The sequence below is a fragment of the Alligator mississippiensis genome, chromosome 4, assembly GCF_030867095.1.
Source record: "Alligator mississippiensis isolate rAllMis1 chromosome 4, rAllMis1, whole genome shotgun sequence".
Lineage (NCBI taxonomy): Eukaryota > Metazoa > Chordata > Crocodylia > Alligatoridae > Alligator > Alligator mississippiensis.
The window spans coordinates 15,751,354-15,775,513 of NC_081827.1; the positions used below are offsets into that span (position 1 = coordinate 15,751,354).

At 45.0% G+C, this 24,160-nt stretch overlaps 1 protein-coding gene across 2 annotated transcripts in view; it reads left to right on the forward strand.

The window, feature by feature from the left end:
* The first annotated feature begins 299 nt into the window (after nucleotides 1–299).
* The window catches only part of ELAPOR2 (endosome-lysosome associated apoptosis and autophagy regulator family member 2), a 163,263-nt gene continuing 139,402 nt past the window's right edge, over nucleotides 300–24,160 (forward strand). The window contains exon 1 of one of the 2 annotated variants that reach the window (XM_059725807.1): nucleotides 300–424. In XM_059725807.1, the coding sequence (XP_059581790.1) occupies nucleotides 344–424 (81 nt within the window). In that variant the 5' untranslated portion in view covers nucleotides 300–343. The remainder of the gene's footprint in view (nucleotides 425–24,160) is intronic. The other variant, XM_006273760.4, reaches the window with a different exon arrangement.

Here is a 24,160-nt window from a genome sequence, read left to right on the forward strand (position 1 = left end):
AGGAGGATCCGAGCGGGGCCAGGGCGTATCCCAGCTCGCGGAGCCCGGCGCGGCGGAGCCCGGGGCGCGACGCCCGCGTTCTAGAACGGAACGCCGGGGATGACGCGGACAATGGCAGCGACACGGATCGAACGGGGCCGCGCTCCGAGCATTCGGAGCCCGCAGGTGCCGCCGCCCGCAGAGCCGGGCCGGGCGGGGCGCTCCCGCCGCCGCCCGCCGCGCCTGCGCTGCCTCCCTCCCTCCTCCTCCTCCTCCTCCCCGCCCTCCTCCGGCTCCGCTGCCACTCGGCGCCCGGCGCTGCCCGGGGACGGAGCGGCAGGTGGGCGCCGGGCGCGGCCGCAGGATGTCCCGGCTGGCGGCCGGGCTGTGCTGCTGGGCGCTGCTGTGCTGCCAGGCGGCCGCGCCGCCGCCCCAGTGCCGCGAGGTGAGTGCGCTCCCCAGGACATGAATTGCTTCCCAGACCCCTGGCAGTGCCTCGGGGGACCAACCCAAGGGGCAGCCATGCCTGCGGGTGCAGGAGGCTCCTGTCCAGCCCGCAAAGCTTGGCGGTGCTGTCCCCCTCGCCCCGACTTGGGGTGGATGGGAGGAAAGGGAAGCGCTGGCTTCTGCAGCAATTTGGTACTTCTGTCTGGGCGTGCGTGTGGGACGGGAAGGCACAGGGGTTTTGGGCTCAGACGTCTCCGCGAGACAGCAGTGAAGCGGACTTGGATTTCCCCCGGGTAAGGACCGGGGGCTGATCCACAAAGGGGCTTAGGCGCTGCCAAGCTGAGCATCGCACCGCCTGCCTTGGAGGCATCTGGGTCCTAGAGCGGAGTCCCCCAAGTCGGGTTGGGGCAGTGGGTGAGGAAAGCGAGGCGCCCCAGCGGGGATCCTGAGGTGGGGAGCTTGGAAGAGAGGGGTGGATCTGAAATCCCGCTGTTCTCAGGTGCTTAGGGGATCCTGTCCCAGGTAGCTGCTACCTCTGAGTGGAATTCGCAGCCTGAAGTCTCTAAAGAGAGGAACCTGGGGCACTCCTTTCTTTTGAAACATGGGTGCAGAGGAGGGGGCAGGAGTGGCGCTGCTCTTGTGCGGAAGAGCTCGGTGGCGATCTCAGTGGCTTGTCGGGCATGTAGGAGACGGGCCAGGAGAAAAGCATGTGATCCATGCCTCCTACCACCCAGAAGACTGTCCTATCTGCTGGGCTACAGGGTGCTCGGAGGTGGGGAAAGGGGTCCCTGCTACAGCTGTGCCAGTTTGCACAGAAGAGCAGAAGGCTGAGGAGGGAGCGTGACTAGCCTAGTGCAATGCTTAGGGCATTTCCCTGGGATGAGGAACCCCAGGATTTCCCATTATATTGTGGGGAATTTAATTCTGAACATCTCTGAAGGGAGTGGAGAGCAGAGGCATCTCACGGGGAAGGTTTGCAGGGAATCCATGTGAGAAATCACTTGAATTGCGTCATAGATTAACCAGCCGCTTTCTACTTCTATGGTTTGAACTAGCTAATATACCTAATGCATTTTGTGATAGGTGAGTCTAAGTTTATGGGCCTAATTCCGTTTCAGTTTTTATTAATGGCATAATTCTTGTTGTCAGTGACTTGAGTCTGAGCAGGCTGAGGTTTCTGAATGATAAGATTCCAGTTGTTAGAGCTGTGAAACCTTCTTGCTACATGTACTTTCAGATTTAAAGACTGGATAAAGGCATTATCACCTAAAGGCTTGAAATGCACATGTCTTAATGCACAGGCATGCAATTCACTTTGACATCTGTACCAGATATTTCCATTAGCTACGCTATTTTTTTTTTTCATAGAACCTACTTTTCTGATGCCTAGAAATAGATTCTTGCTTATTCTTGTGAGATTTCTAGTTGTCTTATACTTAGAGCCAAAGGCTCCTATGTGCCCTGGTGATAATGCTGCTATTAATATGCCCCCTGTTAGGCCAGGCCTCTCTTGGTCTACTGTCTGGTACCACGTAAACCAATACAGCCTGTTCCATGGTTGGGTTGTCAGTGACTAAACCTGCACCCCCATTTGGATTAGCCTGGGTGAGGAGGGTGTGTGGGCACCAGGGCTGTCCGGGGGGGGGGGGGGGGGGGGCGTGAATCAGGGTGACCACCCCAGGCCCCCTGCTTTGGGGGTCCCCAAGCTGGGCAGAGTGGTGGCTCTGTGTCCAGCTGCTCATAGCGCGCCCCCCCCTCCCCCCCCCCCCCCCCCCCCCGGCCGCTGCTGCCGCCAACAGCAGTGGCAGCTTCTTTGGGTCTGGGATTAGAGCAGGGCCGGGGCCCCACATGGGCTGATTTGCCCTGGGTCCCGCACCCTGCTGGGGTTGCCTCTAGTGAGCATCCAGCAGGACTACAAACAAGACCTGTCAAAGGGCGGATGATCTCCCTGTGAGCCAACGGCCATCTGTACCTGGAGAGGAGACGACCACTTTGTCCAAGGAATCATCAATGATGCACGGCATCTAAAGGTGCCCCAGCAGTCACAGTAGCCTTGGGACTGACTAGACTTGACTTGACTTGACTTGATTAATATACCAGTTTTTGGAGAGAGATCACTTTAAGCCTTAAACAGTTGACAAACCAGGGTTTAATGACATTGCTCTCTTTTAGGGAGGACTTTGCTAATTCAATGAGCTGATTTAATAATGGTAAGCCCATGCTGATTCAGAGGTGCCATTGCAGCTTGTGTTGATTAGGGGTGCACCAATAGAGATTTTTTTGGGCCGATACCGATGGCTGATTTTAAATGAGCCATATTGGCTGATACTGATCTGATTCCGATATGCAGCCGGGTAGCTTGGAGACCAACATCAGGCTGGTAAGTCTGGTGGGGGGAAGGAGTGGAGGGAGCAGATTGAGGCCCCTGTGGTGAGGGAGGGAGTGGAGCTGGGGCAGGCACTGCATAGCTGGGGTGGGGCGCAGGATGGATCTGTGGCTCATCCAGGGGTTGCAGGAGCAGGGGGAGGCTCCTGCCACTGCACACACCCTGTGAGGGCATGGGCGGCATGTGCCCTGGATCTGCACGTGGGGCAAGGTCGGGTTGTTGCTGCAGGCTGGGGCAGGTGCTGGGCTCTTCCTGGCTGGGGCTGGGGCAGGCGGCAACAATGCTGGGAGGGCAGCTATGGGTGGGCAGGGGGCTGCAGCCACCCCAAAATTCTCCATAGCCTCACTCTCAGCGCCACCATTGTCCTCCCTGAGTGCAGCCTGGCCCAGTCCCTCCATCATGCTGCACCGGGCTCTGCCCCAGCTCACAGTAGCAGCCTATCCTTGCCCCGCACAGATTCGGGGCACATGCCCCCCATGCTCTCCCAGGGTGCATGCAGTGGTGGGATCCTCCCGTGCGTCCTGCTCTGCCCCGGCTGAGCAGTGCCCGCCCCTGCCCTATTCTCTCCCTCGCTGCAGGGGCCTCTATCTGCGCCCCCCCCCTTTCCCCCTGCCCCTTCCCTTCTCCCACAACAGACTTATGAGCCAGATGCTGCCCTCCAGGCTGCCAGGCTGCACTCCTGGCTGTGTGCATGCTGCAGCTGTGTGCATGCACGAGGCATTTATCAGCCACATTATCAGGCAAAAAAAGCCGATTGCAGGTACTGTCAATTTTCTCTATATCGGTGCCGATCTGATATGGGACCAATGTATCGGTGCACCCATAGTGTTGATGTATGCGTTGTAGCTCAGCACCAGTGAACTGCCTGAATATTTACTCCGGACCCGTGGCATGTTTTTCAGCCAGCACTGGGCTTCTGGTGGCTACTCTGTTGTAATTTCCTGAGTTATCAGGGTAAGCTTGAAACCTGCTATGTCTACATGAGCAGCTGTCAGAGCTTTGGATTGTCTGGTTAACATATCCCAATCACCCTGTAAAGTGTATGCTGTACTGATGATGAGCTAGCAATTACACCTATAGTGGTGGAGACTAGGGGCCAAAATCATCCCTGGTCTGGGACAGTCCTGTTAACTCTGGTTCATAGAAGGGTGTCCAGGTACAGGGGCAATGAATCAGATACTAGTGGAGCTGATGAGTGGAAATGAGGAGTTATCTTGCCCCTAACCCTTCTTCCTCCACAGTTGTAGAGTATTTTTGAACTGTGACATTTTCTATTATTCCATTTAGTTTAGTTTTAAATTTCCCCGGCTCCCACCTTTTCTTTGAGAGACTTTTGTAAGCAAATAGATCTCACTGTCAAACTTTAATTGATGTTTAGCCTGTATTGGCCTCTTAATTTCATCCCAGTCCTCCTAGTTTATCTCCTTGGTACCAGCCAAAATGATTCCTTTCCTTCCTTGGTGTTTACACACTTAAATTTGGAGTATTGTGTATGATGCCTTTCCTTTTCTTTGTCTTTTAACTGAGCTCTATATTTTTAGAGCAGGGTTCTGATCACTACTTGAAAGGGATCATTGACCTCAATAGGAGTGAAGGAGTTCAGCATTTTGGGGGATTTGTTTCTTTAGTTACTTATCCTTCTCTGTAATTCTGCTTGAGCTTTAATCATTTGTTTTTCCTTTCTGAATTGCTCCCAGTTTGTCTCTATCTTTCTGGCAATATAAGGACACACAAAAACAGCCATGCTGATAAGGCACAACTAGGGAAATATGTGGGCTGCTTATACAATACTTGCCTGAGGAGTGCTCAGTGGTGTTTATTACAACTCTCTAGCAAGAGGCAGAGAGAGCAGTCCTTCAAACAGAATATTGTGAGCTCTTAGGAAATTGAAAAGTTTGGTGCTCGGTCCTGAAAAATCTGTGCACTGAGATAGAAGAACAAGAGAGAAGACCTGATTTTGAAGGTCTGAGTGGGATAGTCATAGAAAAATAGGTCTGGAAGAGACTGTAAGAGGGTCTCTGGTCCAGTCATCTATTTATGGAAAGATAATCCCTGTCTAAACCATCCCAACAAGTGCTTGTCTAACCTGCACTTTAAAAAGCTTCCAAGGATAACGATTCCACAACCTAGAATCATAGAAAATGAGAGTTGGAAGGGACCTCAGGAGATTTAATCCAACACCCTGCTCAAAGCAGGACCAACCACAACTGGATCATCCCAGCCAAAGCTTTGTCTAGTTGGGTCTTAAAAACCTCCAAGGATGGAGATCCCCCACCTCTCTGGGTAACCTGTTCCAGTGTTTTCCTACCCTCCTAGTGAGAACATTCTTCTTGATATGCAACGTAAATGTCCCTTGCTGCAACTAGAGGCTATTGCTCCTTGTTCTGTCATCTGTCACCACTGAAAACAGTCCAGCTCCATCCTCTTTGGAACCCCCCTTCAGGGTTGGAAGGGACCTCAGGAGGTCATCAGTCCAACCCCTTGCTCAAAGCAGGACCATCCCCAACTAGATCATTATAGCCAGGGCTTTGTTGAGCCAGACCTTAAAAACCTTCCACTGCCTCTCTAGGTAACCCATTCCAGTGCTTCACCATCTTCCTAGTGAGAGTGTTTTTTCCTAATATCCAACCTAAACTTCCTTTGCTGCAACCTCTGTTGTCTGTTCCATTGCTTAACTATGTGCATAGTTAGAAGATTCTTTCTAGCATCTGACCTAAATTTCTCTTGTTGCAATGTAAGCCTATTTCTTGTCTGCAGAGCCTTCTTTTTGCACTCCCTGTGAGCACAGAGAACAATTGATTGCTACCCTTTTTATAGCTCTTTCCAGTTTGTCCACCTATTTCCTGAGGCGTGATAACCACAACTGGACTTCAGATGAAGCCTCACCAATACAGAATGAAGTGCAAGAATCCCTTTCAGTGACTTGCACCTGACATTCCTGCTAATAAATCCCAATGCCATATTAGATATTCTTGCAGCAATATTATCTTGTTGATACAAATTAATTTGGCTGTCCACACTGGTACTGACTGCAGCCTAGCTAGTTGGTCCCACTTTATATTTGTGTGTTTGATTGTCCCTTCTTCAATACAGTATTCTGCACTTATCCGTCCTGAATTTCACCTTATTTAATTTAGACCATTTTCATCTGTTTAGGAAGCCTAATCCTATCCTCTAAAGTGTCTGCTATCCTGTCCTAGCCACTAGGTTATTAGGCTAGAACAGGGGCTGTGAATTATTTTGGGCAGAGGGCCGCTTACTGAGTTTTGGCAAGCCATCGAAGGCCTCATGATAGGCAGCTCGGGCAGATAAATAGTAATTTTCTAAAATTTTTAGGGGCCTCGCAGGCTGGATAGAATGGCCTGGCGGGCTTCATTTTGCTCACCCCTGGGCTAGAAGGTGCAGAGAGGATTGAATCCTCTTCCACATTGCAGCTTTTCTCTGACTAAAGAGGCTTGCATGGAATTCATACATGCTTTCCCAGACAGATCCAGCTGATTAACTAACAATACTGGCTTGCCCCTAAGCACGCGCAGTTGGCCAACCCTAGTTTTGCGGGGTGGAGTCTGATTTAAGTTCTGCGTTAGTGGTTCTTAATGCTGCCTTTGTGTCTCGGAGGCAGGTAGATTTAGGGCAGGACTTAAACTTATGTACATAGTACATGAAGAAGAATTTTGTTCATGATTTTTGAATGATGAAAATTGGTAATATCATCTCGGGGCACTATGGAGCCGTTAAGGAGACTAGGGACATTATAGGCTGCTAAATTAATTAGTTGCATCACTGTTGCCCAGAGATGTTGGAGATAGTCAGACTTACTCTTTTCTGGGAATAAAAATGAGACGCATCTGACACTGGTGTAGAAGAGGAGGTTTTAGGACAAATTGTTAATTCAGACAGATACAATTTACTAAAACCTAGATGATTGTGTCCATTGAACACCCAGATACCATCAGGAATAGGAATCTAAACAGAACAAAGTGTCTAAGCTGCTGACAAAAATGCACCATTTCTCATTAAAGTCAGCCACCCTGCTGAAGGGTAGCAAAACCCATTATACCTCCCTATAAAATAGATGCTAAATGTGATCCCAGGAATTACAGAAGTGCTGGCCATATTGGAATACCAGGGAAGTTGATTAAAATGATAATTAAATACAGTATATAAAGTGTCTAAATGAACATGAAACAAGAGAGAAAGCAATATAGTTCCTGTAAAGAAAAATTGTGATTCTCTAGTCTGCTAGAAAGCTTTTGAGTATATCAATAAAATAATGCATGGAAGAGACTTGACAGATATTATGTAGGTGGACTTAGTTTATTTTGCTCACATAAGAAACTTTAATGAAAGTAAGAAATAAAGCCTCTACCTTGAATTAGAAACAGAATAAAAAAGAAAATAAAAAAAGATTAAAAAAGGGCTGCTTTCATTACAACACTAGGTTAATAATAGGCTGCCTCAGGGCTGCATTAAGTGATCTGAGGAACTTGGGGCATGGGCAAGTGAACAAGTTAGCTAGCACAAGGTAAAAAGAGGATAAAACTTTACAGTGTGTGTTAGTACCTGCCGGTGTGCACTTGGTTATCCCATAGCACAGGGAATAAATGCTGGTCTCTGGGAGGTCCCTGCGGATCACCCTTTTCAGCACGGGTAAGCAATTACCAGTTAGATTTTGTTTCCCATGGGGTAAAACATGCAGGTGAGGACCAGCCGACACATACTGATGCCACGACCTCCTCTTACCTTGCAGTATCTTCTTTTTGTGCCCATGCTGTGAGTGAACAGGTGACATTTGCAGGTGATATGCAGTTATTTAGGATGCCAAGAGGCAAGTCTAAAGGAAAATGTGGGTGGTCTGGAGGAGCCTAACGAAGCCAGGTGAATGGGCAGCATGGCCACTGTTGACAAACATACAGCTTAAAGAATAATTATAATGCCTGCTGCCAGGGATTAGTTGAATTAATTCTATACATTTTTGGGATTTAATTGAACCAGGATCACTCGGGAAAAAGATCTGGACAACTCCAGGACGATGTCTGCTTATTGTGTAGAAATGTGAAAAAAAAAAAATTAAGATGAATTAAGAGCAAAATAAAAATCCACAAAGATTTTTAGTGCCAAGTCAACAGTACCCCCGTCACCTTGAATGCACCTTGAGGTGGGTTCTAGGAAAGCCTTGTCAATAAATATACTATAATTACGGTAGGGAAAAACTGAAAAGCATGGGACTATTTAGATCAGAGACAACATAATATGTATCCCTTTCTTACACCCTCTGTTAATTTATGCAATTGAAAGTTAAAACATTGTAAGCTGATAAAAGGAAACAAGTGTGTGCAAAATGCACGATTGACCTATGGAGCTCTGCTACCAAATTCATTGACACCATATGTCCTTAAAATCCATGAAAGGGATAAATCAATAGTGAGGGATTAAGAAGACATTTCCCTTTGAGTAGGTCCCATTCTTTGTCATTGGTGCTCTTGCCCCTTTCTCTGACGCATCTATCACTGGTTACAGGGTAAGGGCCATCTGACCTGCTGGTGTGATCCAGTATTTTATTTTCTGTGTTCCAAAGACCCTAGATCTAAAGGACTTCTTAATATATGAACCACTTATGGTCAGCAGTTGAAGCTGTAGAAATGAAAAATTCTAGATGGGCCTTTGAGCCTGGTTATCTTTTCCTGTTATACAGAATTGTGTCTGAGATGAAACTAAAAGTACAATTTCCATTTGCCTCAGTGCTAGAAAGGCATAAAGTCGAGGGAAGAAGAGCAATAACCATGCTGTAAAATTGCTGACAATAAAGTCAGTGAAGTGGAAATAGGTGTACAAAGGGTGAGGAGACAGCTGGCAAGACATAGATACCGCAGAAGAAAGTATAACCAAGGTAGCACGTAGGCAGACGAAGGCAGTAGGTGGGCTGCAATGCAGGCAGTGTTGAGATGCCAGCATTGAAAGTCTGAGGAAGATGATGGATGGCAGTATGAAAAATGTAGAAAGAATAGAGGTTGTAATGATTCAAGAATAAGAAAATTAGTCACAGTGAGCATTGATAGAATAGGCCATAAACTTGAAAGGCTTGTATACATTAAACTAACAAAGGATTAAAATTCTCCTATCAATCAGAACTTGATCTTTAAGGATGAATCTCTCTCATGTGTATGAGTGCCCAGGCTTTTCTTGGTTTTTTCTTCTAAGCTCCTGAGCTTTTCTAGATTTTGGTGAGCTGGTGAATGGACATGTAAACCCCATCAAGAGTCAAACCGAGCAGTACACAGAAGTGCATGGCGGTGTAAGGGAGCAGGGTGTTGTGAATGTTGCCTGTGTGTCTGCATTGGCCTTGGTTCTCGGTTACAGCTTGAAAGGCCAGACAGCTGGTATCAGTATAATTTCACTGAAGACAGTGGAGCTGCACATGGAGGGTCTGGTCCAAAACCACTGGAACCATGTAATAGAGAAGCTGCAAATACAGCCTCCATTTAATGACATTAGCAGCAGAAATCCTGCTGATTTCAATGGCTGCAGAATAGAGCCTTCAATGTTAGTACTTGATTGACTTCCTCTATTTATGAACAAACACTGGAGAAAGCTTTCCTTATCCAAGAGAAGTGGTAAAAAAACCACACGAGCGCTATGACAATGAGGACAGATTGAGGTACAGACATGGCCACAGGACCAGAGGAGTGGCAAAGTACTGGTTAAATAGAAAGTCAGCCATTGGAAAAGATCTGGCAACAAGGAAGGTGACTCTTAAGCATGTTTGAGAAGGGGAAAGAAACTCGTTAGAAAGAATATGGTCAGTGGCTACATGATCTCATGACATGTCCCACAAACATTTGTAAAGCTAATGTCTGGTTCTGAAAAGAGTACAGTGTAACTTTCATAATTGCTTGATCTGGCTGGACCCCCCCTCCCCCCCCCCCCCCCAAAAAAAACCCTAGCTTCAAGGATTCAAGAATTCTGAAGACCGTGTCAGTTGTCATTGATTTTAATTGTATTTTGACTTGGTAATTTAAGGCACAAATGTAATAGCAGGGAAGCCTATCAAGTAGGAAAAAAAATCAGTGTGTGTGAACTGATTATATACACACACAAAAAAGATGAAATCAGCTAAAATAGCGACGGTTAGTGAGGATCTAGAAGGGTAAGGTGATTAATAGTCTAAGTTATTTTAAAAAAAAAAATTGTAGAATTTTAAATGACAATTTTCAGCACATTCGCTAGAATATAAAAGTCCTCTGTGGTTTTCTTTTTACACTGCTGATGTGCGTCTCAGATGATGATCGCACAGACCTGCCCTACTTTATAAGAGGGTAATAAGGCTGCTACATCTCACAAGAAGCTTACATCAGAAGTGGATGGCTTGTGCTTTTCTCGGGCCTTTACACTCAAGGCTTTCAGCTTCTGGCAGGTCAGCAGTGCTGATCAAATGCTGTTCCTTTCTGGTTAGTTGATTCTATCTCTAGCTCTCCATTCCCTTAAAGCAAAGGAAGAAAAAAGAAGATAGCATTCCCGAGGCAGCTCCATTCTTCTTCTCCTTTCTTATTCACCATATTTTGTCCTTTTCTTGTAGGATAAACAAACCTTTCTTTAGATCTCCTACATTGCCCCATCAGTCAGAATTCCTTTCTATTGGGATTGATGCTTTGCATGTGCTGTATGGGTCTGATCAAGGCCCGGTGAAACAAGCTGAAACATTGCGCAATGAATGTAACGGGGTTACACCATCATGTAGTGGAGTGAGGACTTGGCCCTTACAACTTTACCTTTCTTAGCATGCTTCCAGTTTGCAAACTGTGCTGCTAGATAAGCATGTCGTCCTGCCAACTGACTCATTTTTAAGTACTCGCGATAGAAGGAAATGGCTAAGTCTACCCCAGCTGCTGAAATGTTAGCAGTCTCCAGGTCATGTAACAATTCTTAATGAATAGACAGAGGTAGTTAGCTGCGTTAATTAGGCAGAAGGTAAGACAATGTGGCATCTTATAGACTAACTTGTTCAGAGAGGTGTGAACTTTTGTTGGTCACAGATTGTGCCTTTGGCCTATGAAATCTCATGCCCCTATGTACAAGTTAGTCTATACTGCCCTGCCCTACATTCTGCCAATTATTAATAAACCAATCTTGGGAAGTTTCTGTACTGCTGCCCACCCCTGGTTGTTTACCAAAGGTCTGTTGAGTTGAGGAGACGTAGGGAAAATGAGGATTTTAGTCACCGTCTCGTACTGAATTCCCCATGATTGGATGGAAGCCTAATTTGTTTCATCTTAGTCTGTAAAAGAAAGGCAGTGTGCACCTTTCCCTATTTTCTGCGGCAGGTGGTTACAGCCAAAATTCAATCCTTCACCAACCTCTGCTTCCTCATTAATTTTATACATGCCTTTTAGAGTTGTACAGATCGGCTGCAATGTACAGCTGAATGCTTAGCCCTCTAATCCTGCTGAAATGTCATCCTTCAGGGGTCTGATACCGATTTACATCAGCCAGACTAACCTGCATAGCGGTCTTAGTGTATGTGAGAATCGGCATCCATGCCTGTACCCTCTGTGACAGAGGCACTTAGTTAATGTCGTCTTGACTTAACTATATGCCAACCTCTATAAAGAGTTGATACCTATGGGCTCAAAAACTGGACAGTAGCACCATGCAGTTAATGCATTTAATGCATTTAAAACTTGCCAAGCTGCTGATTAAGGGTGGGGGGGGGAAATATTTCTGTTTCTTATGTTAATCCTCAGCTCTTGGAGTCACATGATTGTGTAGGAATCGCTGCTTTCATTAAAAAGAAATAGTAGTAGCTTTCAAGTACCCATAGTTGCAAGAAGAAGTTGCAGGGGAAATGCAAAACCAAAATTCAAAACCCAAAATGCAAGTATCAATAATTCAATTATTCCTGTATTTTAAAATGTCATGATTTTTAAGTCAATCTCATGATTTGTAGGGGTGGGGCTCACTTGCTATTTTGGAATATTTTAATCACATTTACTGAAGATATAGGCTGAATAGCAAATTTGCTGTAAATCTTTAGTGTTTACCCTGAAAATGGAAGCGCTTAGAAGTACAGTGCCCTGCGTCTGATCTGCTGTGACACTTGTCTGTCCATTGTATTTCATTGTAAGTGTAAGCTAAAGCACTGTAATAACTTCAGACCTGGTTTGTTCACGTTTAAGGTTATAAATCTTTAGCTCCACTATACTGGTATAGGAAGAAACAGATGAAACCATTACATTGGTTCAGCTGATGTGGTCCCAAGTAACGTGTGTTTCTCTGCTCCTTTTAAAACTTGTTACATCTCTCATCAGTTGGCCGGTAAATGGTAACTTGCCAAGAGATGGCCTTGTATGAAATAATTGCAAAATGCCACTGGCTTTGATGGCACCAAAATTGTTCTGTGTCTTGCAAGGCTCTGTCACTACTGTAATTCCTACTACATTGAGTAGCCAGAAACACCCCAATAATGCTTTAACTTATTAAAAATGTCTTTCTTGCAGTATGTACTAGACAGAAATGTGTTTTAAACTTGTTTGTGACCTGTGGCCCACGCAGATGTCCAGTGGTGAAATCCTGACTCCTTTGACCTCAGTAAGAGTTTTGCTGTTGCATTCAGTGGAGCTGGCATTTCACTTGAAGTGTCATATTCACTTTCACATTAAGAACAGTAGAACTACTTCGAATATTACATCGGCTCTAAAGCTATTCCACAGAACTGCCTGGGTGATAATACCAAGTTGTGTTTCAGCAGTGCTGGCAGACTACAGCTCTGCAACAGTTAGAGGTAGGTCCTTCCGGGATAATCAATGAGATCTAAATACTAGCTTCTAAACTCCTGAAATTCAAATCTGACCCAACAAGGTTATCTAAATACTTCAATTGGAAGTACTAATGACTAACTAAATGGTTTTACTGCTTTGTTTAGTGGCAGCTGACTAGCAAAGGCACAGTATGGCACTGCACAGTCCCTTTATTCCTGAGAAATAATTTGTGGCTTCCTGCCAGAGTAAATTTTTACCTAGAGTATGTGTAGGACCACATTGGGTAGGTACATTCACATGTCATAGTCTGTTTCTAGGTTGTTTGACATATTAATCACACAGAAGTAGACTTTTTATCTTTAACTTTGTATGAAATTATGAAGGGTGAATACTGCTAAGATACTGGTAAAGGGTGAAAATTGAGTTTTGATGACTTTCCTTCCACAAGGTTTTGGTGAATTGTATCTCTAGGACACAGCTGTAGTGAAGGGAAAGTAGGTTGTTGTGCTCCTCCCTTCCTGGATCCACCCCTTTATCTGTGATGGGATCTTTTTTGTTGGGTTATATTAACAGCAAGTGCCACATTGCTATTTGCTTATCTCTTTTGGGGACATACTAATTGGATACTTGGCACAACATCTGCCCACTCCTTGCACACAAGATCTGGCTGTCATGGGCAGAAATGTGAGTGGGATTTCTCATTTCCCTTCCAGAAACTGGTGGTCCAAATCAGTCTAACTGGTTGTTAGTACCATTAATAGATTTGCACATGCTACAATCCAATAGCTGAACTTAACTGTATGGGTAGCGCTACACTTCAAAAAACCAAAAGTGTTCTTCTGTGAGTTAGTTAAGCCATGTTAGCTAATGAAATCTATAGGGGAACTTAGGTTTGAAACTGAGCTGTTATTGTGAATTAAAACCAAAATTGCCTTGTTTTTAGTCCTATTTTAACCCAGAATGCCTGCTGTTGATATAACCTTTTTTTGCAAGGAAGGTATTTTCTATGGCAGTGATACTCACACCGCAGCTCTGCCTCATAATACTTGGGATCTTTGCAGGAAACTCTATCTAATTTTTTACTGCTTTTTTACAATTGTGAATAATACAATGCCTGCATTACTGCACTGTGCACATGTTAATGAACATCCTCTAGGTTTTTGAACTAGGGTGTATTTGCCACAATTCATCTTGGGCTGTAAATGCCTTGTGACTCTTGGGTTAACGGTGACTGGTTGCGTGGCTTCTGAACCAGACAGTTCTGAGTATCAATGCTGTAGGGTTTTATGGCAATATTAAGTCTTAGGTGACAGCTTCTGATATACCATCCACCAGCCTTCTTATTCCTTGCTAAGCTGCAAATTATTTTTACAAGATGGTACAGTCTTTATTTGGACTTTTGGATGGCTAATATCAGACGTGTAATTCTGCATTCACAAAGGGTTCAGTACTATCATCAGGTACATGGGCACAATTCCAATTGAAATATTAGATAAATTAAGTTCCCACCACTTCTAGGAAGTGGATGGAGAATATAAAACTGGATTTGCCAACATCTGACAAGGAGTTCACTTCTTTGTTTCTTTAATTCATGGTTTACGGTGAAAGTGAGATGCTCATGGGAACATCCATGAATCCCAGACATTTTTTCCAGACGTTAGCATTTAGAAATAATCATTTGCCAGTTGGTGAGAAGTTAATTACGTGCTGTGCATCATCTTTTAATTTCCTGTTTGGAAATAGGCAGTCATCCAGTCAGGAAGCAGACAAAACATCACGTGACACTAGCAGCCCACCTCATCCCGAAAATAAAAATTAGCAAATAGGATAAGTGAACAGTTCACAAACAATCTATGGCTTGGCTCTTTTTTTTTTAACATAAAATATTGGTGAATATTTATGAAGGAAACATCTGTGTGTAGAAATCAGAACCAGATCATAACTCAGTTTTATTAACTTAGGCATTTACAACATCAAAAGCCCATAGAAACCATTGTCTTTCTTTTTCTTTTTAAAATTTGAAGGGAAAAACCCAGCAACCCAGCTAGGGAGATGGTTGTTCTGTTTTATGTTGCATCCTACACTATGTGCACCTGTGCTTCTGGGATCTGGTTACACACCAGTTTTGTACCAATGTAACCAGGTCAGTTAGGGGTGTAACTTTACTGAAATAATTATACAAGTATAAACCGTTGTATAGATGTTGTCTTATTATACCAGTGGTTTCCAAACTTGGAATGTGGGTATTTTGCCAAGGGGCATGTGCCTCAATTTTAATAATGGTAGAGGAGCTTCTGATTAGTCACCTCCATCCCCCCACAGCAGCAACTCCACCCTGCGCGGCCGATGCTTCTGTTCTCCCTGCTGCAGGAGCCAGGAATCGGGAAGGTACAGGGTATGGTAGGGGGCAATACTGCCTAGGGTGCAATGCTGACAACAACAGAGATGTGTTGATTGTAAGGGGTGTGAGCAGGTGAAGGGGTACATGGCCAAAAAAGTTTGAAAACCACTATATTATACCATTATAAAGGTGTATCTTATTCCTCTTCCTGCATGGGTGTAAACTATAGCCATACAGGCACTTCTATACCTGTATACATGCACAATCACATTAGGGGGGTTAGCTAAACTAGCGTATCTAGAACAGTACAATGTTTCTGTGAGACGAAGGGTAAGAGTGAAATGGAGAGTGTGTTTCTGTTCTTTGAGCTGAGGGCTAAACCAAAAGTAAGTAAAACCAGTGACAAGGAAGCTAGGTGACCGGTGATGAGGACAAGGTTATTGGCTGATGGAATCTGGTGCAGTGCCATTAAGACTGAGTATGTGGCCTGTGGCTTTTTTGCCTGCTGGCATTCCTCAAAGGAGCAGAGGAAGTGTGAAGAGCTTTCCTTTGAGAGCAAGGCTACACACCAATAGTAAAAATGGCATTGTATCAGACAGGTGAATAATGTCCAGACTTACACTCTAAAAAAAAAAAAAATATATATATCCCCTGTATGAGAAACCCATGAAAGCAATGGGAAATGGACTGATTGAAAAGGAAGGGAAACAATGCACCCAGCATTTTGCAAAGGCTTTCATATAGCAAAGCAATGAAGCTTGTGCTTAACTTTAAACTCAGGAGCAGTTCCACTGAAATCTTTAGGTCCAGGAATTACTTAAAGTAAAGTCTGTGTATAAATACTTTGCAAGATTGGGGTCAAAATGCCTGAAGTAAATACACTGGACTAGTAAAAGGGATTTTTTTCTTTAAATCCCTTAATTCCAGTAATCTTAAATTCCTTGTACATATTCAAAGTAAAAAAAAAAATGCAGACAAAAGTGTGATATTAGGTTGGTGATGTCCCTTTAAATCTTAAATCACCTTTTATTAATTTCGTAAACAATTTCTGGTCAATATTGGGGTTTTTCATAAAAATACTTTTTTCTGCTTTTACATATGATGCAGCTAAAGCTAACTGACAAATGTTGTTTTATGTGTTTTTAAAAAAAAATAATTTGTGTAGCAGATTGGACAGGATGTTTCTTTGGGACTCTGTTAGAAGAGAGGAAGTGCAGTGAATAGGGATTGCATTGATTCCTCAAATGATTAAAGCTTGCGTGGGTTCAGGCTCTTGCTAGATTAAAGAGGACAACTTGTTAAATTATATTACTTTTATACTCCTCCGGATAAATATCCTGCAAGCCTTAATCACTGCAGAATGAGACACAAGGTTTGTTTGGCAATATTTTGTGTATTGAATCCTTGAAGATTTATTTTCCCCACAGATACTGCAACTGAAGGAATTTAACTTCATTCTGAGCATTGGCTGAATCATTGTTTTAGCAAACATATGGATAGAAATGCATATTTTTTAAGATATACAGACAGAAGCCAGAAAGTTGTTCATGTTGCCATAAATAGTTCATTCAAATGGAAGAGGCCTCATAAATAAAGGAGATAATATTTATTTTAAAAATTTGCCTTAGTGTTTCTCTCTTTCTATATGGTGATATTACTCCCACTGAAGTCATCAGCCCAGATCCTCAACTGGTATAAACTGCTTTATCCTGTTGAAGACGACTCATGTATTCTGATTTGCAAAACTGGGGATCTGGCCTAATGCTGAGGTTTCTCTAAACAGCCTGTTCAGTTTTTTGCTCTGTTATGAAATGAACTGATGGGTGTGGGTAGTGCTAAAGCTGCTATACTGTCCTCACCTCCTCAGTATTCACTCCTCTCCTGTTCAGTAGTTACATCCTAAATTCATTAGAATCATTGCTCCCTACCAATGTCCCCAACACACTGAATCCTTTCTGAAAGGTAGCACTCAACAGCATTTGTGTTACGCTGGGGGGGAGGGGGGAATCTCTCTGGATTTTCTTTTTAAGATAACATCATCACTTTTTCCTGAATAACAGGGACAGAGCATCAGGCTTGAAAGGAAAGGAGGAGTGAATAGAGTGCAGCATCTAGTGTTATAATTAGAACTATGATCACATTCAGTATTATCAAGCCTTTTAGATGGTAATAATTATGTAGCTGTGAATCGGGAGCCAAACCGTGCCTGCAGACGAATTTGAACATTGTGCTTGTGTAAGTGCACACTGCCTGGGGTGTCGACATGATGTACCCACTTTACGGGACTTCCCGCTAACCTCCTGGTTCCCTCTGGCTGTTCCCCGTCTGTGCTTTCGCCTGCCAGGACTTGGTGGAACCACTGGATGGGGAAGGCCTCTCTCGGGTGAGGAGATACTTGGACATCAACTCTGTGTCTGGGCCTTGGACATGTCCAACTCCAGCTGTACCTACTGGCTCAGGGCCCACTATTCAGGGCTACAAGCTTTAGGTGTAGCAGGCATGTCACAGGCTTGAGGGCTTGCTGCCACATCTCATGCCATCGCCTTTCAGTCCCAGCTGGCTTTTCCCTGCTGCAACTAACCTCCCAGTCTCTGTCCTCTGCCATCCCAATCGCATTTGAGGTCTGGGTACCTCATAAGCATCTCTTTTCTGTAGTCTCTGCTTCCCTTACAGGTGCAGTCTGGACTATTGGGTCCAGGATCACCCACAATCCTGGGTGTCGACTCAAAACAAAAATGATCTGCCTTGGGTTCATCTCAGCCCGGGGCAACACTCTCCAAGCCAAAAACTGAAAGAATAAGCCAGTTCTAGCACTATTCTGGTTTTCAATGCAACGTCGCTGGTCTTCTCTGCCTGGCTGTTGTCCGGAGCCACTTTTCCCCAGTTCTGAGTTCAGTTCCTTTGCTCTCTGCAAGGAGCTCCTTTCCTTGGGGCTCCTATACCCAGACTGCCTATCTGGCCTGAGGCTTGAGTTTATAAAGGGTGAGGCAGGCCATCTGACCCCTACTTCTACCCTGGGGTAGTTAGGGGCTGACTGCACCTGGACCTGGTGGCTGTCTTATTTCAAACTCCTCAGCTAGGTAGTGGGCTGTGGTAGTACCTGTTGTGACCTCATCCCTAAGTTCCCACCAGAAGCAGCCCCATTGGCTGCCTACCGATGCTTTCAAATGACCTCAGCCCCTACCAGGTGAGATGGGCAATCATGTTACCTGCAGTGGCAGGAAGTGTAACAATAGCCCTGGCCACAGGGAGAGGGAACTTCCTCCTCCCTGGGGGGATCCTAGCAACTGGGTTGATAGACATATGGGCAGAGAGAGGGAGAAGAGGAAGACAGACAACCCAAAAAGAGGGCCAAAAGAGGGGGCTGGGATGGAGTTCTTTCACAGCACCCAGCAAATGTGAGTAACAATGACCAAATAATGCGGGAGGGAGAGGAGGTGTAAGGAGAGAGAGTCGGAACAAGAGGGCAAACGGGGAGAAGGACTACACCTAAGGTAGCCCGGGGGGCTCCGCAAAGGGGTAGGATGACTTGGTAGACCCTAGACGAGGGTCAGGGAGGTAGTGAAAGGGAGAAGGTGGCAGGGAAGCCCAAGTACCGTTGTTTTTCTTGTAACGGGGGTAGTAGGAGCCCCATTACGGTCGGAAATCAAGGTGCTTTTCCATTGGTATTGGCAAAGTGCCATTTTTTGTATGCTGGATTGAGATCTTGTGTGAGGCTACATTGGCTGCGCACAAGTGTTACATTTCTACAGGAAGAATCGCTGTTTTTCTGGTAAAAATGACACGTATTAGAGCATTGGTTCAGTTTCTCCTGGGGGAAACATGCCCCTTCTGGTTTCTCTCACAGAAACAAACTGCTGCATGCTCCCTTCCTGGTCTGCTGCAAGAGGGGAACAGCAGGGATTGCCTGGGGCTGGGCTCTTTGTCCCCTGCTTTGTCCCCTCCCAGATGGGTCTGGGAGGTGAGGGGAGCAGGGAGCAATGCTCCCTGCCTCTTCCCCAGACCAGGGAGTGCCTGTCTGGAGAACAGGTGGGGGGATTTTGCTCCCTGTTCCCTCTGCTTTTGGGTGGTCTGTGGGCACTATCTTTGCAGGTTGAACATTTGTACTGCTCCCTGTCCTGGAACAATTTCTAGCAGTTGAAATTTCTCAAAAAATTGCAGTTCTAGAAATGAACACCTGTTTTCCACCTTTGTCTGTACCCCGTGTAGTTCGTAGTTAACTTATGGTATTGAACTCTCTGAAATGCAGGCACTGAAATGACTTCCCTCTCTACAACAGTGTTCTTGTGGTGAGCAGATCATGAGTCCTTGCTACTCCATGCCTAATACCAGTCCTTGCCCAGTTCTGCTCTTTGTCAGTTTTGCTTGCATACTTTTCTTTGTAAGGATGCTTGATCGCTGTGCTTTGTTGCTACTGAACATTCACATCACTTCTCTGGCTCTTTCAGGCTAGGATCAAGGGTTAGGATGTGACAGGTGTGGAGAATTGATCCTATGTGTACAGGAAGGAGGACAACTGAACTAGTGAATATGGGACAATTGAAATCAGTAACAGATTTAGAGAATCTGTCTTAATCATTAAACGGCAGTAAGCCCAATTCTTCTTACAGGGGGTTTTGCATGGGTGTCACTGAAGTTGGCTTTGATGCCAGTGTCATTTATTTAAATCCAAATGACACCTTAAGAGTTTGAGTGATTAGGCACATGCGTGAGTAGTCTCTGAAATCCATGATGATCCTGATGCGGGCCTACATTACTTGCTGAATCAGGGGACACGGGGTCCAGCAAGGGAGACCCACTGTGATTTTTTTGGGCAACATTTTTGGCATTGTTTTTTCAATAGAACAGTAGTGCTCAGCCGTTTTTGGTTAGTGAGCTGGATGGGTGGTGCCTTGTTTGTCTGGAGGCCGGTTCCAGCCTGTAGTCCTGATGCAGCACATAGGCCAGTCACGGTGAGGCCCCATCCAGTTGTGTGGAGTTGGGGGGGGCGCCCCAGCCCCAGCCTGACCTCACAGGGAGGAAAAGGGACATGACTCGGTCCCAGTCCAGCTGTGGGATTTGGGAGAGGGTGGCAGTAGTAATTGCCACTACTCGCTCACTGCCGAATTTCCTGACTTCTGTAGAGCTCAGTGGGCCTGATACTATGGCTCTATGGGCCGAATGTGGAGGTTGAGCACCCCTGAAATAGAATAAAAAAGCAAGCATGGGCTGATGTTTCTGTAGCAGGAGGCATCCAAAATTGGGACAGTGTGAAGAATTTGCAAGGAATATTGAAGAAAAAAATCTGCCACAAGACCTTATATTTTAGGAAACATTTGTAAAATTCGCTTGTTTTTTGCACTGTCACACTGTTAAACTTCAAAAAAATCTGTTCTGATAAAAGAATTTGCCTTTTATTGCTATGAAGTATTTCAAGGTCAAAATACAGCGATCGTCTGCTTTAAACAGGGACTCTTTTAGACAGACAATAAGCTCATCATCACTCAAAAAAGCCCTGCTTTAAGTAAAAATGTGATCTGTTTTGCAAATTTGTTTTAGACTTTGCAGAAATACAATCAAATGTGAAGATATAAAAAATGTAATATTTCATTGTTATCTAAGCATAGCCATTGTGAATATTTCACACATCCCCATTAAACCTATCAAAAGTCTACCCACACTGCAATTAGAAATAGTCTTTTATTATTAACATTGCTGAATTTTCCCTCCCAGTCTTAAAATATTTTACTCGATTTATAATTGTTACCTTTCAAAAAACATAGTTAAATTTACCTTTTATCTGTATATTTCTGTTCAGATCCCCAGCATGGTAACCATATGTAGTCTGATGGGAACAATTTTTGTTGCTACTTTAGGAAACGTATTCTGTTTAGCTGTATATTTTACAACCAGGGTCTGATCTAAAGACCAAAGAAATTAATAGAAAGATATCCACTTCAATGGATTTCAGATAAGACCCACCTGGTCACCAGTGGATAATTAAGGAATATTGGATGGATGCCTAAATGAAATTAGGACCAGGAAGAACAAATAAGAAGTAAAACCTCTTTACTAGTCTATTTTAAAGTTCACAATAATTTTGGCTGCAGAATGGTCCTTGCATTAACTCAAATCTGATAGAAGACTTAATTTAAAGTTCTCATCAGAAAATGACAGGGGAGAACATGTAGCTTTTATGAAATAAAGATTTGCTGGAATATTTGCTTGGCTGAGGGATTTGGACAACACAAATGTACTTAAAGAAAAAAAAAGACATTTATTCTCCATAACTAAGGCTTTTTGGTTAGACTATGGTGGCACATGTGTGACAGAAGCATTAGTCAAATTGCATCCAAACTTTCGTACTGAAGGTCCTTGGTTTGACCTATTGTCTTATGCATTCCCTTAAACTCTTATTCGGTCTCATTGCGATTTATTCTCAATTTTTACTTGTGATCCGGGTGGAGGTGTGGAAGAAAACTGGTTGACATGCACATAAAGAGAAGCTAGAAAATAGTTGTGGGCAGTGATTTCAATGCATGATATCTAGGTTCATCCCTGTTCTTGCTGAAGTCACTAAGAAGGATGATAGTCCAGCAGTTAGCATAGTAGCTTGGGACTTCGGAGACCTGTGTTCAGTTTCTATTCTGCAACAGGCTTCCTGGACAACCTTGGGCCAGTCCCTTAGGCCACAGCATCAAACCCACATCTCCCTCCTCCCAGGAGATTGTCCGAAATCCCACACTAGAGGCAAAAGTGGGACAAGGCACCCATCGCTCCTCTGGTATGTAAGATGCATGGGACCAAGAAAAAGAGTACAGAAGGAACCTAACTTTGTAGCCCAGTGATGAGGGTGCTCAACTGGGTGGTTGGACTCCTGAGTTCTGGTTCCTGCCCCTGATGCTGTTCTTGCATTTCATTCAGGCTAGGGACAGGCATTACACATAAACCAGCTTAAGTGATCAGAAACTGGTTTAAACCTGTAACAGAACAGACATTCAGTGCACATAAACCAGTTTAAAATGAATGAACCTAGTTTGAGATAAACATGGTTGAATGTAGTATCAGACTTAACTGATTTGGCTCAAACTAGTTTGTGCAATATCTATCTCAGACCCATTCCTGGTTTGACTTAAACCAGAGTCCCCCAGCATCCCAGCATGCTCTCTGTGCTGGGCTCTTTGTTCCAGCCCAGCCAGGCTGGCCCTGCCGCTCTGCTCTCCAGCCAGAGCAAGGACAGGCAGGGGTGGGGGTCTGGCCAGAGAGGGGCTTAATTCCCTCCTCCTGTCCCACTGCCGGGGACCCAAGCCTGGTCTGCTAGGTGCTCCCCTCTTACTGCTGCAGTGGTGGGTCGCCATGGTCCCTGAGGCAGAGGGGCTTATTCCCTCCTCTACCCTGGGGGACCACAGCCAGGTCTGCCCGCCCTGACTGCCGCCACCGCTTGCTCCCTTCTTGGGGCAAGGAGTGGAATAAACTTAGTGGGCTTAGGGCTGTGGGGCAGGAGGAGCTGCAGTGGACTGTTATTCTCCCTTCTGCCCCCCAGGCACCACAGTGGGATCTGTCCACCGCTACCACTTGCTGTGTGCCCGGGGCAAGTGGTGGAATAAGCCCTCTCCTGCCCCTCTCCCTCCAGCATCCAGAGGGTGCTTATTCTGCTGCTTACCCCAGGCACAGAGCGAGCAGTGGCAGCAGCAGCCAGGGTGGGCAGATCCCGCAGTGGTGCCTGGGTGGCAGAAGGGGGTAAAAATCTCAGGGGGCACATTTATCGCAACCCCACCTGCTGCTGTTGTGACCCCTTTTGTGGTTGTGAAGCATAGTTTGGGAACCGCTGAGTTACATACTTCAGCATGGGATCCAAAACTGCCAGTTGAGTGGGGAGCCACTGAAAAAATCAACATGCAGCTGTTGAGAGCTGGCCAACAGGGAAACCAGCAAGGGATGGAGCCAGTCTTAAATACATTTTTGGGGGGACCTTATTCCAGCTGCAGGGAGGATTCAGAGGCCTGTGTCATCTCTGGAAGGTAGGCTGCAATGTCCTCTTGTGCTGAGAACTGACCCGAGCTCACTCTTTCACCTCTAGGCTTGTATATAAAAGGCCTCACTAGCCATCGCTACCCTGCCATTCGTCTATACACAGAGAGACATCTTAGGTGCAGGAGGTTTGGGACCAAAGAATGCTAGTCTCACGTAGATACCTAGCACAGGTCTGCAGGTGGACACATAAATCCAGAAGAGAGGCTGGGACTTGACACACCTGTCTCGCTGGGTTTCCTATCGACTGGCTTAGGCATCCCTGCACATGGTGCACTGGCTGTTGGGAATCCCATTGCTACATGCCTAATACCCTATACACTACATCAGCCCTCTGCACTCCAGGAGCCAGGTGCCTAAGAGTTAGGTGTGGCGATGCTCTATGCCACCATATCTGAGTCCCTTTGTGGGCCAGTAGCTTCACTGTGCCTCATTTTCCATTTAGAATAACAATTCCTTCCGTCTTGGTGAATTACTGATTACATGGGGCTCAGATACTATGGTAACCGGGGCTGTAACAGTACTTAAGATAAATCCAAAGCCCATTGAAGTCTGATTTCAATGGTTATAGGCTCTTAAACTGTAGGTTCTTCAGGGCAAGACCCGTCCCTTTCTCAATTTTTGTGAATTATGGTATATATTTACTTTAATGCTGCCCATTTAAGTGATATTCAATTAGTGGTGTTCAATATGAATATGCAGGCGCATAGGCACATCCTGCTCTGAACAGCTCATACACTTGCTATATATACATCAAACTTGCCCTTGCCTCGAGTCTGTCTTTGTTGGCAAAACAAAGAACAGCAAGAGAACCTTAGCCTACCCAAGTCTGTTTCTAGCATTTCCTTGCAGGGCTCTGTTCAATCCTCAAGTTCCCCGTGCCTCCGAGGGATGTTCCACCCCCTCACACTTTTGAGTAGTGACAAGAAGATTCATTTGCCAGCCTGAGTCATTAATAATGACTGTGCAACTTTAGGTAGAGTTAGGGTGACTCATTGGAATAGCCCTTCATTTCTCTACAGGGTCCTCACTAATTATATTGCCATCTGCAGCCCTTAAAGCCCCAAATTGTAGAATAAAAATGTTATAGGTACCTCTGAAACATCTGAAGAATGACACAGTGCTGTCCAAAGTCCAGCTTTCTGTTTTGGGTTTTCTTAGATCATTTTAATCTTGTGAGCAAAATCTGGATTTCTTTGTAAAAATACCTTGACATGCTACAGGATGAAAGAGACCTGAGTA